We start from the raw sequence: 12222 nt of genomic DNA on the forward strand, positions 1-12222 counted from the left end.
TACTAAACCTGGGATGACAAGATCTAAAAGCAGAGGTCTCTAGTGCTCTAGCTAGAGGACTAGGTCTACTAGGTGGGAGGTAGTATCAGATTCAAACTTCTTACATGGCCTTTAAAGAGGGAATGAAGACCCATACTACAGTCTTAATATGGCTTACATATGTAAGCTGTTTTCTGCAAAAGAAACAGGACAGTGATTAAGAAGGAAAAAAGTGTTAAGACCTTTATTCAGGAGGGGTCCTTTATGGAGGAGACTCCCACTGAAATCAAGAGAGACCTGTTCAGTTTAAGGCCTAGAATTTTTCCCTATAACTCAAGTTCTTGTCTTAACCCAAAGGAAAGTTCTATTTAGGCTGAAAGAACAAAGGGAATCATGTTCAAATCTCATATACCAAATCAATAACATGTATATTATTTGGGAACAGAAACAGGACTGAGGAAAGATTCTAAAAGTGTTAAGCAGGCAGTGTTGTCACTGAATGGTCACTTTAACCTGTCATAACATTTGGGAACAACTGTTTCCCCTCTCCAACTTCCTCTTAAAAAGCCACAAACCAAGGCTTTGAAGTCTTGTAACTGGAGAACCTTGTTCTGATTTAGCATCCAGGGGAAAACTTGGCATTCATCTGTCTAATATACTACTGATGCCAAAAAAGGGGATAGGAAACAGACATGGCACTTACCTGTGACACTTAGTCTAAAGTAGCCACTCAGGATATCATCACAGAAGCGACACAAGTTGTGAAGTTGTTTCAAGTGCTCCTGTAATTGGACTTTGGGGAAATGCACTTTATAAAGAGGTGCAAGGAAACCAAATACAAAGGCATCCAAGGTTGTAGGTCTACAAGGAATGTGAAAAAGAAAAAAAAAGATTAAGTTTATTCCACAAGCCACTTTCCACCCACACCAAGAAAAATAAAAACACAATTTGGCAGGTGTTCTGAGGTCACATTATTATGGCACAAGATGATGATTAGCTTCACTGCCTCCAGGACAGTGACAGAACTAAAACCTCAAATGGTAATTTCAGAATTTAAAATCTGGCCATACTTCTATGCATGGTGTGTAATCAAGATGCTTTACAAACTACTACTTCTACCACTTTAAGAACAAACTGGTGTCCTGTGCAGGGGAAGACAACGATCACAGGTTATGAGGCACAGCATATCAAATACTATAATCCATAAATGGAAGGAAGCACCAGATTATATACATGAGACACTAGGCCTCAGCATGGATTTAGAAGACCCAAGGTCCCTACAGCTGCCCTTTCTTTTAGTCCAATTCCAAAATCCCTAGAGCTACTATTAAAAGCTCCTGGGTTAGCAACTACCTGTACAGTCTACTTGTATAGCAGACTTCCCATGGGTGTGATGCATATAAAAGGCCTTCATTTCCAAGCACAAAAGGCCTTGGGATTTGGCTAAAATTGGAAGGCTTATACAGAAATACTTCTGCTACAGTTGTAGTGGACAGGAATTTGTTTTAATGATCTCGCTCAAGAAAAAACCATTACCAGCAAATGATACTTAAATAAATGGGGAAAACAGTGAAGGTTTCAGTAAAGTGGGGCTCACCGAAACGTGGCGGGACCAAATGCATGACTGGGCGGTGAACATCAAGGGTTATAGGCTGTACAGGAGAGATAGGACAGGGAGGAAAGGTGGGGTGTGGCACTCTATGTCAAGGAGCAATACACATCCTCAGTGAGTAGCACCAGATCAGAGGAGGGGCAGACCGAAGTGCTCTGGGTTAGAATACAAGGTCAGGGAGAAAGGGACTTAGTGGTGGGGGTCTACTACAGACCACCCAACCAAGGAGAAGAGCTAGACCGGGAATTCTTAAGTCAGCTCATGGAGGCAGTTAGGTCAAAGGATGTGGGCATCATGGGCGATTTAAACTTTCCAGACATCTGCTGGGAGGAGCAGTCAGCCAGGTCTGACCGCTCACGTAGGTTCCTAGCTGAGATACAGGACCTCCATCTAACCCAGGAGGTGCACAGCCCCACCAGGGGAGACGCCTTGTTGATCTGGTCTTGGCCATGGGTGATGACCTGGTGGGGGGACTGCGGGTGCTCAACCACCTGGGCGACAGCGATCATCGCCTGGTTGAATTCACCATCCAGTGCAAGGTGGCGAAGGCCTGCAGCAAGGCAGCAGCCCTGGACTTCAGGAGGGTGGATTTCAATAAGGCAAGGAGATTAGTGGGGGAGACACTGATGTCCCGGGGGGGGGGAATTGGATGTCCAAGAAGAGTGGTCATTCCTTAAGGAGACAATCCTCCAAGCCCAAAGGGAGGTAATCCCTACAAGGATCAAAGGGGGCAAGAGGGCGCAAAGGCCCTCACGGCTCACCAAAAGCATACAGGAACGTCTCCAAGCTAAAAAGGAGGCATACACCAATTGGAAGGGAAGGGCCATCACCAGAGAGGACTGTAGGGGGGCAGTCAGGAAGGACAAGGCAGAGATGGAACTGGGACTAGCTACCCAGATCAAGGAGAACAAGAAGTCCTTTTTTAAATACATAGGGGGTAAAAAGAAGGTACTGGATAATGTGGGGCCTCTGCAGGACACGCTAGGAAATCTGGTTGTCACACCAGACAACAAAGCTAACCTATTTAACAATTTCTTTGCCTCCATTTTTCTGAGTAGGGACCTGGTCATCCCCCCCACACTGGGACCCCTGTAAGCTCCATGGGAGGCACACCCAGGCCTAGGGTGGCCTAGTCAGGGAACTTCTGGAGGGACTGGACGTATTTAAAATGAGCAGGTCCTGATGATCTCCACCCCAGAGTGCTGAGGGAATTAGCAGAGGTTATTGCAGGACTTCTGGCATGGCTTTACGAGCACTCATGGTGCTCTGGCAATGTGCTGGAGGACTGGAAAATGGCCAATGTGGTTCCCATTTTTAAAAAAAGGGAGGAAAGAAGACCCAGGAAACTATAGGCCTGTTAGTCTTACCTCAGTCCTGGGGAAGCTTTTTGAAAAAATTATCCTGGCACATGTCCACGAGGGGCCAGCAGGGGAGACTATGCTTACAGGCAACCAACATCGGTTCACTGGAGGCAGGTCCTGTCAGACCAACCTGGTGGCCTTCTATGACCAGGTCACCAAATCCCTGAATGCAGGTATCGTGGTGGATATAGTCTTTGTGGACTTTAGAAAGGCCTTCGACACAGTCCCTCACCCCATTCTCATTAAAAAACTAGGAGACTGTGGTGTTGATGCCTACGCAGTCAGATGGGTCACTAATTGGCTAGGGGGCCGCACCCAAAGAGTGATAGCGGATGGGTCTTATTCGACCTGGAGGGATGTGGGCAGTGGGGTTCCACAGGGCTCGGTCCTCAGACCCACATTGTTCAACATCTTCATCAGCAGCTTGGACAAAGGGGTAAAATGGACCCTGTACATATTTGCAGACGACACTAAGATGTGGGGAGAAGTGGGCATGCTAGAAGGAAGATATAGGCTGCAATAGGATCTGGACAGGCTACAGGGGTGGGTGGATGGGAACAGGATGGGTTTCAGCACTGACAAATGCAAGGTGCTGCACCTGGGGAGGAAGAACCAGCACCATACCTACACACTAGGGAACTCCCTTCTCGTCAGTGCAGAGGCAGAGAAGGATCTCGGAGTTATTATTGAGACCAATATGAACATGGGCTGACAGTGTGGGGATGCGGTCAGGAAAGGCCAACCATACCTTGTCATGCATCCACAGATGCAGCACAAGCAGGTTCAAGGAGGTGATCCTCCCCCTCTATGCGACACTGGTCAGGCCAAAGTTGGAGTACTGCGTCCAGTTCTGGGCTCTCCGCACTTCAAGGGGGGTGTGGACAACATGGAAAGGGTCCAGAGGAGGGCCACTCGCGTGATCAGGGGGCAGCAGGGGAGGCCCTACGAGGAGAGGCTACAGAACCTGAACCTGTTCAGTCTCCACAAGAGAAGGCTGAGGGGGGATCTAGGGGCCATTTACAACTAGTCAGGGGGGACCAACAGGCATTGGGGGAGTCCCTGTTCCTCCAAGCACTACCAGGAGTGACAAGAAATAACAGTCACAAGCTGGCAGAGGGTAGATTCAGGTTAGATATCAGGAGGCGCTACTTCACTATCAGGGCGGCTAGGATCTGGAACCAACTTCCAAGAGAAGTGGTACTGGCTCCTACCCTGAGGGTCTTTAAAAGGAGGCTGGATGAACACCGGGCCAGGGTCAATTAACCCCAGTACTCTTTCCTGCCACAGCAAGGGGTTGGACTTGATGATCTGCTCAGGTCCCTTCCGACCCTACCAACTATGAAACTATGAGACTATGAAGTGGGTTATTTTCTCTGGTTCCTTTGATGCCTAAGTAGCACATTAGTTCATGATGCGTGCATTTTTCCCTGGACCTTATTTCCAAAAATGAAATTAAACATGCTCCAACTGCAGAACAGCATGTAACATTCTTGCAGGAGTTTAACCATAAGGTGTATACTCACGCGTTTCCAAAGAAAAACTGAGACGTTCCCAATCTATTTGATAGGAGATTTAGGCACTCCTTGGCATCTCTGTATATCTAATTAAAAAAATAAATAAATTCAAGGGTAATAAAAGCACGTCAGCATCAGTTCCAAATCTCCTTGCCAGTACTAATTTGCAAGCTGTGTTACTCACAAAGCAGAGCATACCTGTGCTTCTACATCATTGAGACGGTACAGGGGAGGCTCACCCCTCATCAGTAGGATTCTGTTAAGTGCTTTCCTAGACATCTTTCCAGGTAGATACAAACGCAGGGGGAATGGAATCCTTGAAGCATACCAGGGCTTGGTTACACTCCAGTAGTTTTCGGCCTCAACCCAGAATGTGTGCAACTGCATAGACAGTGTTAAAAGGAGTTTAAATAAGAACATTAAGTTTATGTTAATCTATAGGCTTTGCATATGGTCTCTGACACAAATGGCAATATTCATATTATTACAGCAAAATGGATTCCGTAAGTTATAGTCCCAAGCCTAAAACATTAAGGTATGATATATAAAAAGAAAGCCTTTAATAAACCCAAGACTGATCCTGTAGATCCACACTTTTTATGGTAAAGTATCAGTCACATGTAAAGCGTATACAGCACACATTCTTTTGAGGAACTTAAATGATATCTATTTTTAGTTAAGTTAGAATCTAGTTTCAGTTAAGTTAGAATCACTGACCAGTGGCTGGAATTGGTTTAGTATGTCTTTATTATAGTAGGTGAATTTTTTGTACAAACAGAAGCAAGTCATTCAACCCTGATATGGAGGTAGATGTGGCAGTTTTGGAATGCAGTATTTTTTTCTGTATTTTCAGTATGTCAGTGAGGGTTGTACCCTATGCTAGATAGTGATGAGATACAGCTATACAGCAATAGTCTCTGTAATACAGACATCAAGGCTGCCTGCAGACTTTAAAAAACAAAACCAAACAAAAAATGGTGCTTTACTTTAAACTTGTGGTGCTCCTGTGCTGGGCCCCGTGCATGCCCAAAACAGGCAGTGTCTTAGATGGACTCAGCTGGCCCGACATTTGTCTAGATAAGGTGCTTAAATGGAGGTTTTATCTAACAGCTGATCAACTCAACTTTAGATCACAGCACTAAAAAGTTTTGCTGAAGTGGGTGATCTATATGGATGCTGCACAGCCAGGTTTAACTAACATGCTGCTGCTTCTAGTAAACAGTGTGGGTTTTTTTTGTTTTTTGGTTTGTTTGGTTTTTTGGGGGGGGGTTAACATCTGCAAGCAGCCAAATAGAGTCAGATTTAAGGCTCTTGAGAATATTAATTGTGAAGTTCTAGACACTTACATGTTTAGTAAATAAGATATGCTCATGTTTAAAAATAACTGATATGTATTTAGAGTCTAAAGTGTATTTTGAAGTAGTTGTTTCTGAACTTCTATAGATTAGATGTACCTTTCTCAATGTTTAGATTTTTTGAAAGAGCAACTTGCTATGGACAGCTATTTTGACATCTGGAAAAGTATTTTACTACAACTATAATTTCTGTTACATGGACAGCAAATGCTCTTTAACAGATCATATGGCAATAACAGTACCTGAATTATGCACTTATGCTAGCATGTATAGCTTCCCTCAAATGTAAAAAAATTCTGCTAAAGGTCTTACAACCTCTACCAATGCCTCTTTACATAGCATACTTTTGGCAAAGGTTATCAACTGTAAGCTTTCTGTAGAAATTTAAAAACCTGTTATACAAAATTCCAAAATTGTGTCCCTTACAACACAAAAACAGTCAGCCAGATATACTAGGAATATTGAGTGAAACAGGTTTGAAATTCTAGGATAAACAGTTTTCATGGCATAGTTTATCCAAAGTGCTTAAAAAAAAACAGGCATTGTTTGAGTTTAAAGAGTCTCTCAGAAATGTCTTGCTTTCCAAAAAGAAATTTTGGAATTAGTTTTGCCAAGATCAGGCCTACAAATTAGTGCCACTCCAAAACTGTTTCCCCTCTGTGGTGGAAAATCTGCCTCTGTGCTGCCTGCTCCCCTCCCCGTATGCCACATGCCACACAGAAAGGCTGTCCCTGCCACAAGTAGCACACGTGCCACAGGCTGTCCAGGCCATCCTATAACATTCAGTTTGGAGAAATGGCTACCCACCTAATATCTTCTCTATTACAAATATCCAATAACTTATACCATTATATTTAAGGTTTAAAATAATGTTACCCTCTTCTCCCCCAACTAAAGACACATTTTCTGCTAATGATTTCACAACCAGATATTTTTTTTAAAAATTAAAATCAGACATTAGCCAAATTTTTCAAAATTACTTAGCAAGTGTTGACGGCCAGGCCTCCTTGCAATATCACACACTTGGCACCCCTTACTCTTCATTTTTGCAAAGTCTTGACCACTACACAAGGAGCAATGCTTACTATAGCAGGAAGGAGTTTTTCTTCAAGTAGGGCAATGTATGCCAGTGTGTCAGCTCCTTGTTTTGCAGATAGTTCATAATCAGCATTGTACTTCTGTCAATTAAAACAAACATGAGAATACAGACCACATAAATCCAGGATCACGTCCAACTTTTCAAATAGAAAAGATTCACTATAATTTAGAACTGCTGCAAAGTTAAACAGGTAAAATAAGCAGGTATTTTAACAAAATAATTTTAAGCCCTGAAGTGGAAGAACAGAAAAATGTAAACCGTCTTCCTTCAACTCTCCATTCTGACTTACATCCCCACTACAACTTTCACTGAGTACACATTTTAGGCATCTCTCCAAGAAACAAATACTGTCCCTGAGCCCAAGATACTTTCTAATCAGCATCCAAATGACATAAATGCAATATATTTTACTTAGGTCCCACTAGCTATTAGACATCTCTTGCCAGTTACATGCCTTTGCTTCCTGTAATGTCATACATACAGGTTGTTTTAAAAATTATTTTCAAAGTTAGCATTTTAGAAGTGTAAAAGTTAAATTCTAAGCTCAGTGATGCCAAAAATCCAATTCCATTTAAGTGAATCAGCATTTAGATTTACAACCAAGGAAAAAAAAAGAAGAAATGCATGTGTGTGGATGTTATAGTATACCACTCCTGGTTTCTCCAGCAAACAGGAATCTTCTCAAAAAACATAAGGCTGAGCTATATGGATGATTTACGCAGATAGAAATTTGCTGCTTTTACAAAGTGACTTGCAAGCAATTTTTTATTCTTTAAAATTATTGAGAGGTGGGACAGGTAATTTTTGTATTCTTTAGTGCATATAGACTTTAAACATATTAGAAATACTAGCTCTGATCTTCCCCAATTTTGGTGGAAAATCACCTTAATATTTCAGAGCATAAGGGCTAATAATATCTTGCATAAGGTTAGATAAAAGGACACGGTGTTATTCTCCAACAGGGTTCTTAGCCATTGAAATTAACTACATGTTTAAAATGTTGGTTTGTGTTTAGCACAGTGCTTAAAAATCCTTTACCATGCTCAATGGTAGCTCAGGAAGACTATCACCATAGTATGAATTACAAAAAGTGGTCACAGGTACATACATGTTTAACAATAGAACAAAAAACTCTATAATATTTTCTAAAGCTTTGGCGGTTTCAAAGTAAAATCCTTTTTACTGGAATAATCTCGTTATTAAAAGCTATATATATGTGATTAATAAAAACAGTAGAATTAGGAAAATGCTAGTCATTGAAACGCTTAATAGACAATTAAAACTAATTTGGTTGGCTTCCTCTATGAAGTTTTTTGTTAGTTTTATTTTTAAACCTTAAATAGAACTAACCTGAAACCTAAGTCCATTCTGCAACCATCATCCACATCTGAGTCACTTCTGAGCAGTTATTAAGAACTACTGCATGCACATAAGGATTTCAGAATTAAAGTTCCATGTTTTCAGAAAAACACATATAGGAATATTGACAGCTAAATCTAGGGACAGCTGTAAATGCATTACAACACAGAGGGAAAATATCTCAGTTAAACTGAATTAAGCACAATGCACCTTTTTAATATGTTAGAGACCTACCTGTTTTCTCAAGTAGTTTAATATTTTTGCAGGCTGAGCAATAACTGCATCTTCCACTATCAACACTGGTACATCTCCTAAAAGTGTGATTTACACAGTCAACAGAATTCACACACAAGCATTTTAATCTAATCGGAAATGGACTCTTTACAAGCCAAATCCTGCCAACTTTTACGTGAGTGCTCAACAGTCAGGTAAGACCTATTAAAATGGTGTGCATGTGTGTGTGCTTACAGCAAAAGAAGGAGCCCATCAGGATTAGGCTGAAATTAGTGGTATCTGCTGGTTGTTTGGCATTTTTGAAAAATCAGGCTACTATCTGCAAGCTTAATGCTAGATACCTATTTGAAAAACCTCAGCTTCTAGACCACCAACTTGTGCAACTTTGTTAACTTGATCTACTTCTTTCCTGCCATGTTCTGCCTTAAAGTAAAGCCAAAATCTCACTTCACTGGGGCTCCACAAAAAGATACAAGGGTCTGACTATATAGATCAAAGTGCAAGATCAAGGCCAAAGATTAAACTGTGAAAAGAACCATCTTATACTGTACATGTATAATACCTAGCACAATGAGGCCTAGCCTTAGTGGGCAGCTCAGTACTATTGCAATACAAATTAACAGCAACCCTGATCATTAAGTAGTACAAGCTGATTTTTTTTCTCGTGTTTAAAAGAAGCTATAGAACTTACAGTAAATAGACCAAGTTAGTTCCTGATGTACAAGGTTAAGCCAGAGATACAGCAGGGATGACTTTGGCCCTAGGAATTTGAGAGAGCCAAGTTTTATAGAGATATAAGGAATGCATAAACTGATGGTATGGTAGCTGCAAGCGGTGAAGTAGTTTAACATGCAGTGATTCCATTTCAGAGAACGTGCAGGAAGAATAACTTACTGACTGACAAAGCAGAAAAGTATTTAATAGGAGGGTTCAAAATAAGAAACTTCTCCCTGAGCATGTCTACATGTGCATTAATGCGCTTTAGTTAATGCACATTAACTCTAGTATCACCACTGTGAGGTACTAGGAAAATTCACATCAGCCTAGCTAATGTGCATTAACTAAAGTGCATGCTTTCTAAGTGATGCTTAATGCACGTTAGTTTATTTTAATGCACATTAAATAAAAGCACCTTTTAGGCAATGCTTAAACGTGCATTAAAATAGGCTAATGTGCATTAAAGTGCACGTGTAGACGTGCCCCCTGAGATCTTATCTCAAACTTACCTGTTCATTGCATTTTCTGGCACATCCCTCTTCTCATCTATCCTCACGTCAATTCATCACCGTTTTGCACATTCACACTAATACAACTTATAGCCCTTGATACTTTCACACAGAATTCTAAGTTTCAACCATAACTGTGTCCAATTTAAAGAATAGTATTGATCTCATGTCTGTTTACCAAATGCCTCTAATCTTTTTGTGCCGGTGATTTTCAGACACCTTACTGCTGCCTTCCTGCAAGAACCACGTGCAAGCTAACTGAGCTGTAAAACAAAGTGCAGTCGGTTTCAGTGTGCTGATGACCATCAGTTGTGTCATCCTTCCCCAGCGATTCTTCAGGACATTTTGTTTATACCATCTGGACAGCAAGTTACTTCCAAGACTCTTGGTTTCAACCTGGAAACTCATGTACATAAAAGCCTAACACAGGGTTTAGATTAGGGATTGAATGGGATGGTTTGGATAGGGCTGACACTGCCTCAGGCAGGGGGTTGGACTAGATGTGACCTGTCGAGGTCCCCTCCAGCCCCGCTTCTCTACCTTTCTAACTTTAGAAGCATGCAACATCCCACTGATATTTACTGAATTGCTGACAGTTAAACCCCCGTGCAAAGGTGTGCTCAAAGGACCACCGTCCAGCAATGTAACCAGAGGTGGGGATTGTTGCGGAGCAGCTACTCCCTGGGAACTGTGCACCTGTTGGGCACAACGGTAAGCAAGAACTAGGCTGGGGCAGGCCACCCGTGAACAAGACAGTGCTAAACTGCCCTAGTTTATCTTACCGGGGAGGAAGAGCAGGCAGATGGGCAGTTACCAGGCCCAGCTTCTCCAGCTCTCTGCCCTCTGCTACCTCGCTTTACTGTGGCCGCGTGTCCGTGGCCTAAGGGCAGGCGGCACGTGTGGAAAGACCCCGTCCCCCGCGGCGGTACCTTGCGGCGCGCTCCAGGAGTGGTCCACCGCGCTCACCCTCAGCGGCGCCCCCGAGAACCTGGCGTAGGCCTGCAAGGGAACCAGCCGCGGTGTCACCTTCCCCTTCATTCACCTTCCTTCCTTCTTTCCTTCCTTCCTCCTCCCCTCCGTGCGTGGACCCGGGGGACTAAGCCCCCGCCCCGCCGTTACCATAACGATCAAGGACTCGGGATGCACGGACGGCAGCCCCCAGCCCCCTCCCCAGCAGCTCAGTTCCATGGGCGCCGCCATCGCGCCGCTGCCACCTTCACCCCCGGAAGTACTCGCTGCAGCGCCACGCCCCTTCCGGCAACCCTGGCGGCGGCGGCCACGTGCGGGTGGTGGGCGCGTCATGCGTCGTCCTACAGTCCAGCTGAGCTCTGGCATCCCTCGTGCCATCTGGCATTTCCCTGCCCGCCTTCGCCTCGGGCTGGGGAAGGGTTTGCATCGTGAGCGGCCGCGGGTGCTGGTGCTCCCGGCTTGATGCCTGCTCCGCCCAGCGGCAGGGGCAGGGGCAGGGGCAGAGGCAGGGGCAGCGGGATCTCTGCTCAGGCAGCGCTGAGGGAATGGGCTGGCTGCTGGCTCGCCAGCATGCCTCTCGCGCCCTCCACAGGCACTATGGGCCCTCTCTCCTTGCGGGTGGCCTTGCTGTCCCGGTCATCCACCTGTCCTTTCTTATGCTGTTTTGCTCCTCAGGTTCCTGCTCCTCTCTCTCCCTCGTGCTCCTGCAGATGGTTTGTGGCTCTAGCTAAAACCGGCCACTCGGGTGTGGTGACAGTAACTTAGGGGACTGCTGCTGACTGGGGTGTGAAAGTGACGGAGAGCGAAGTGCCCGATGTACTGTCGAGATGCTCAGGGAAACTAGATTTCATTCTCTGAATCCGAATACCTAATGTATGTTTAACTGTAACGATTGTAGGGTTAATTAAACTGTCTTTGGGCAATTCTTGCCTAGTTTGTTGTGTTGTTTAAACTTAATATATAAACTAGCAAATTTGTGTGTGTGCTGATACAGTTGTATTTGACTTGGCTTTGATCTTTAAACAGACTAAAATAGCACTGCCCCCCTTGCATGCCAATACATCTTCTAGCTTTTTGTTTACAGGATGATGTACTACACCATCTGCGGTCCCCTTGTCAAAATCCTAAATCCACCTGTAATTCCCTCCCCCCCAATACCCCATCTTGAAGAGCCAACATATCCATTATTGTTAAAGGAGCATCTTGGAACAAAGATGTGTTTAATTCATTGCAGGGCAGAAGACAAAATGGGTTGTAGAACAGGCTTTTGCCAGGATGCAGAGATATTTTGTGTCTCTACCTTGTACTGTGGCCTCTTTCACTCCATCTCTTTAGCTTTAAGTCTGTCTCCCAGTATATTGTGTATTGTTCTTTGTGTAGAAGTTCAGTGAAGGAATTTGAAGTTCAGTGCATAGAAATCATATAAGTGATCATGAGAAGTTCATAAAAGTTCTCCTGGGTAGAAATGAAAATTCATAAGTATGAACTTTTATTTCTGTCCAAGCGAACTTTCA

At 43.7% G+C, this 12222-nt stretch overlaps 1 protein-coding gene across 2 annotated transcripts in view; it reads right to left on the reverse strand.

Annotated features, from left to right (window-relative positions):
- Window positions 1–10953, reverse strand: part of MTX3 (metaxin 3) — a 26154-nt gene extending 15201 nt beyond the window's left edge. For both annotated transcript variants that reach the window (XM_019517744.1, XM_019517745.1), the window contains exons 1-7: window positions 10859–10953; window positions 10669–10738; window positions 8514–8590; window positions 6907–6999; window positions 4665–4847; window positions 4476–4552; window positions 683–840 (exon numbers count right to left, since the gene is read on the reverse strand). In XM_019517744.1, the coding sequence (XP_019373289.1) occupies window positions 683–840; window positions 4476–4552; window positions 4665–4847; window positions 6907–6999; window positions 8514–8590; window positions 10669–10738; window positions 10859–10939 (739 nt within the window). In that variant the 5' untranslated portion in view covers window positions 10940–10953. The remainder of the gene's footprint in view (window positions 1–682; window positions 841–4475; window positions 4553–4664; window positions 4848–6906; window positions 7000–8513; window positions 8591–10668; window positions 10739–10858) is intronic.
- Window positions 10954–12222: the final 1269 nt, after the last annotated feature.

Source organism: Gavialis gangeticus, unplaced genomic scaffold (genome assembly GCF_001723915.1).
Source record: "Gavialis gangeticus isolate Ggan-Ray unplaced genomic scaffold, GavGan_comp1, whole genome shotgun sequence".
Classification (NCBI taxonomy): domain Eukaryota; kingdom Metazoa; phylum Chordata; order Crocodylia; family Gavialidae; genus Gavialis; species Gavialis gangeticus.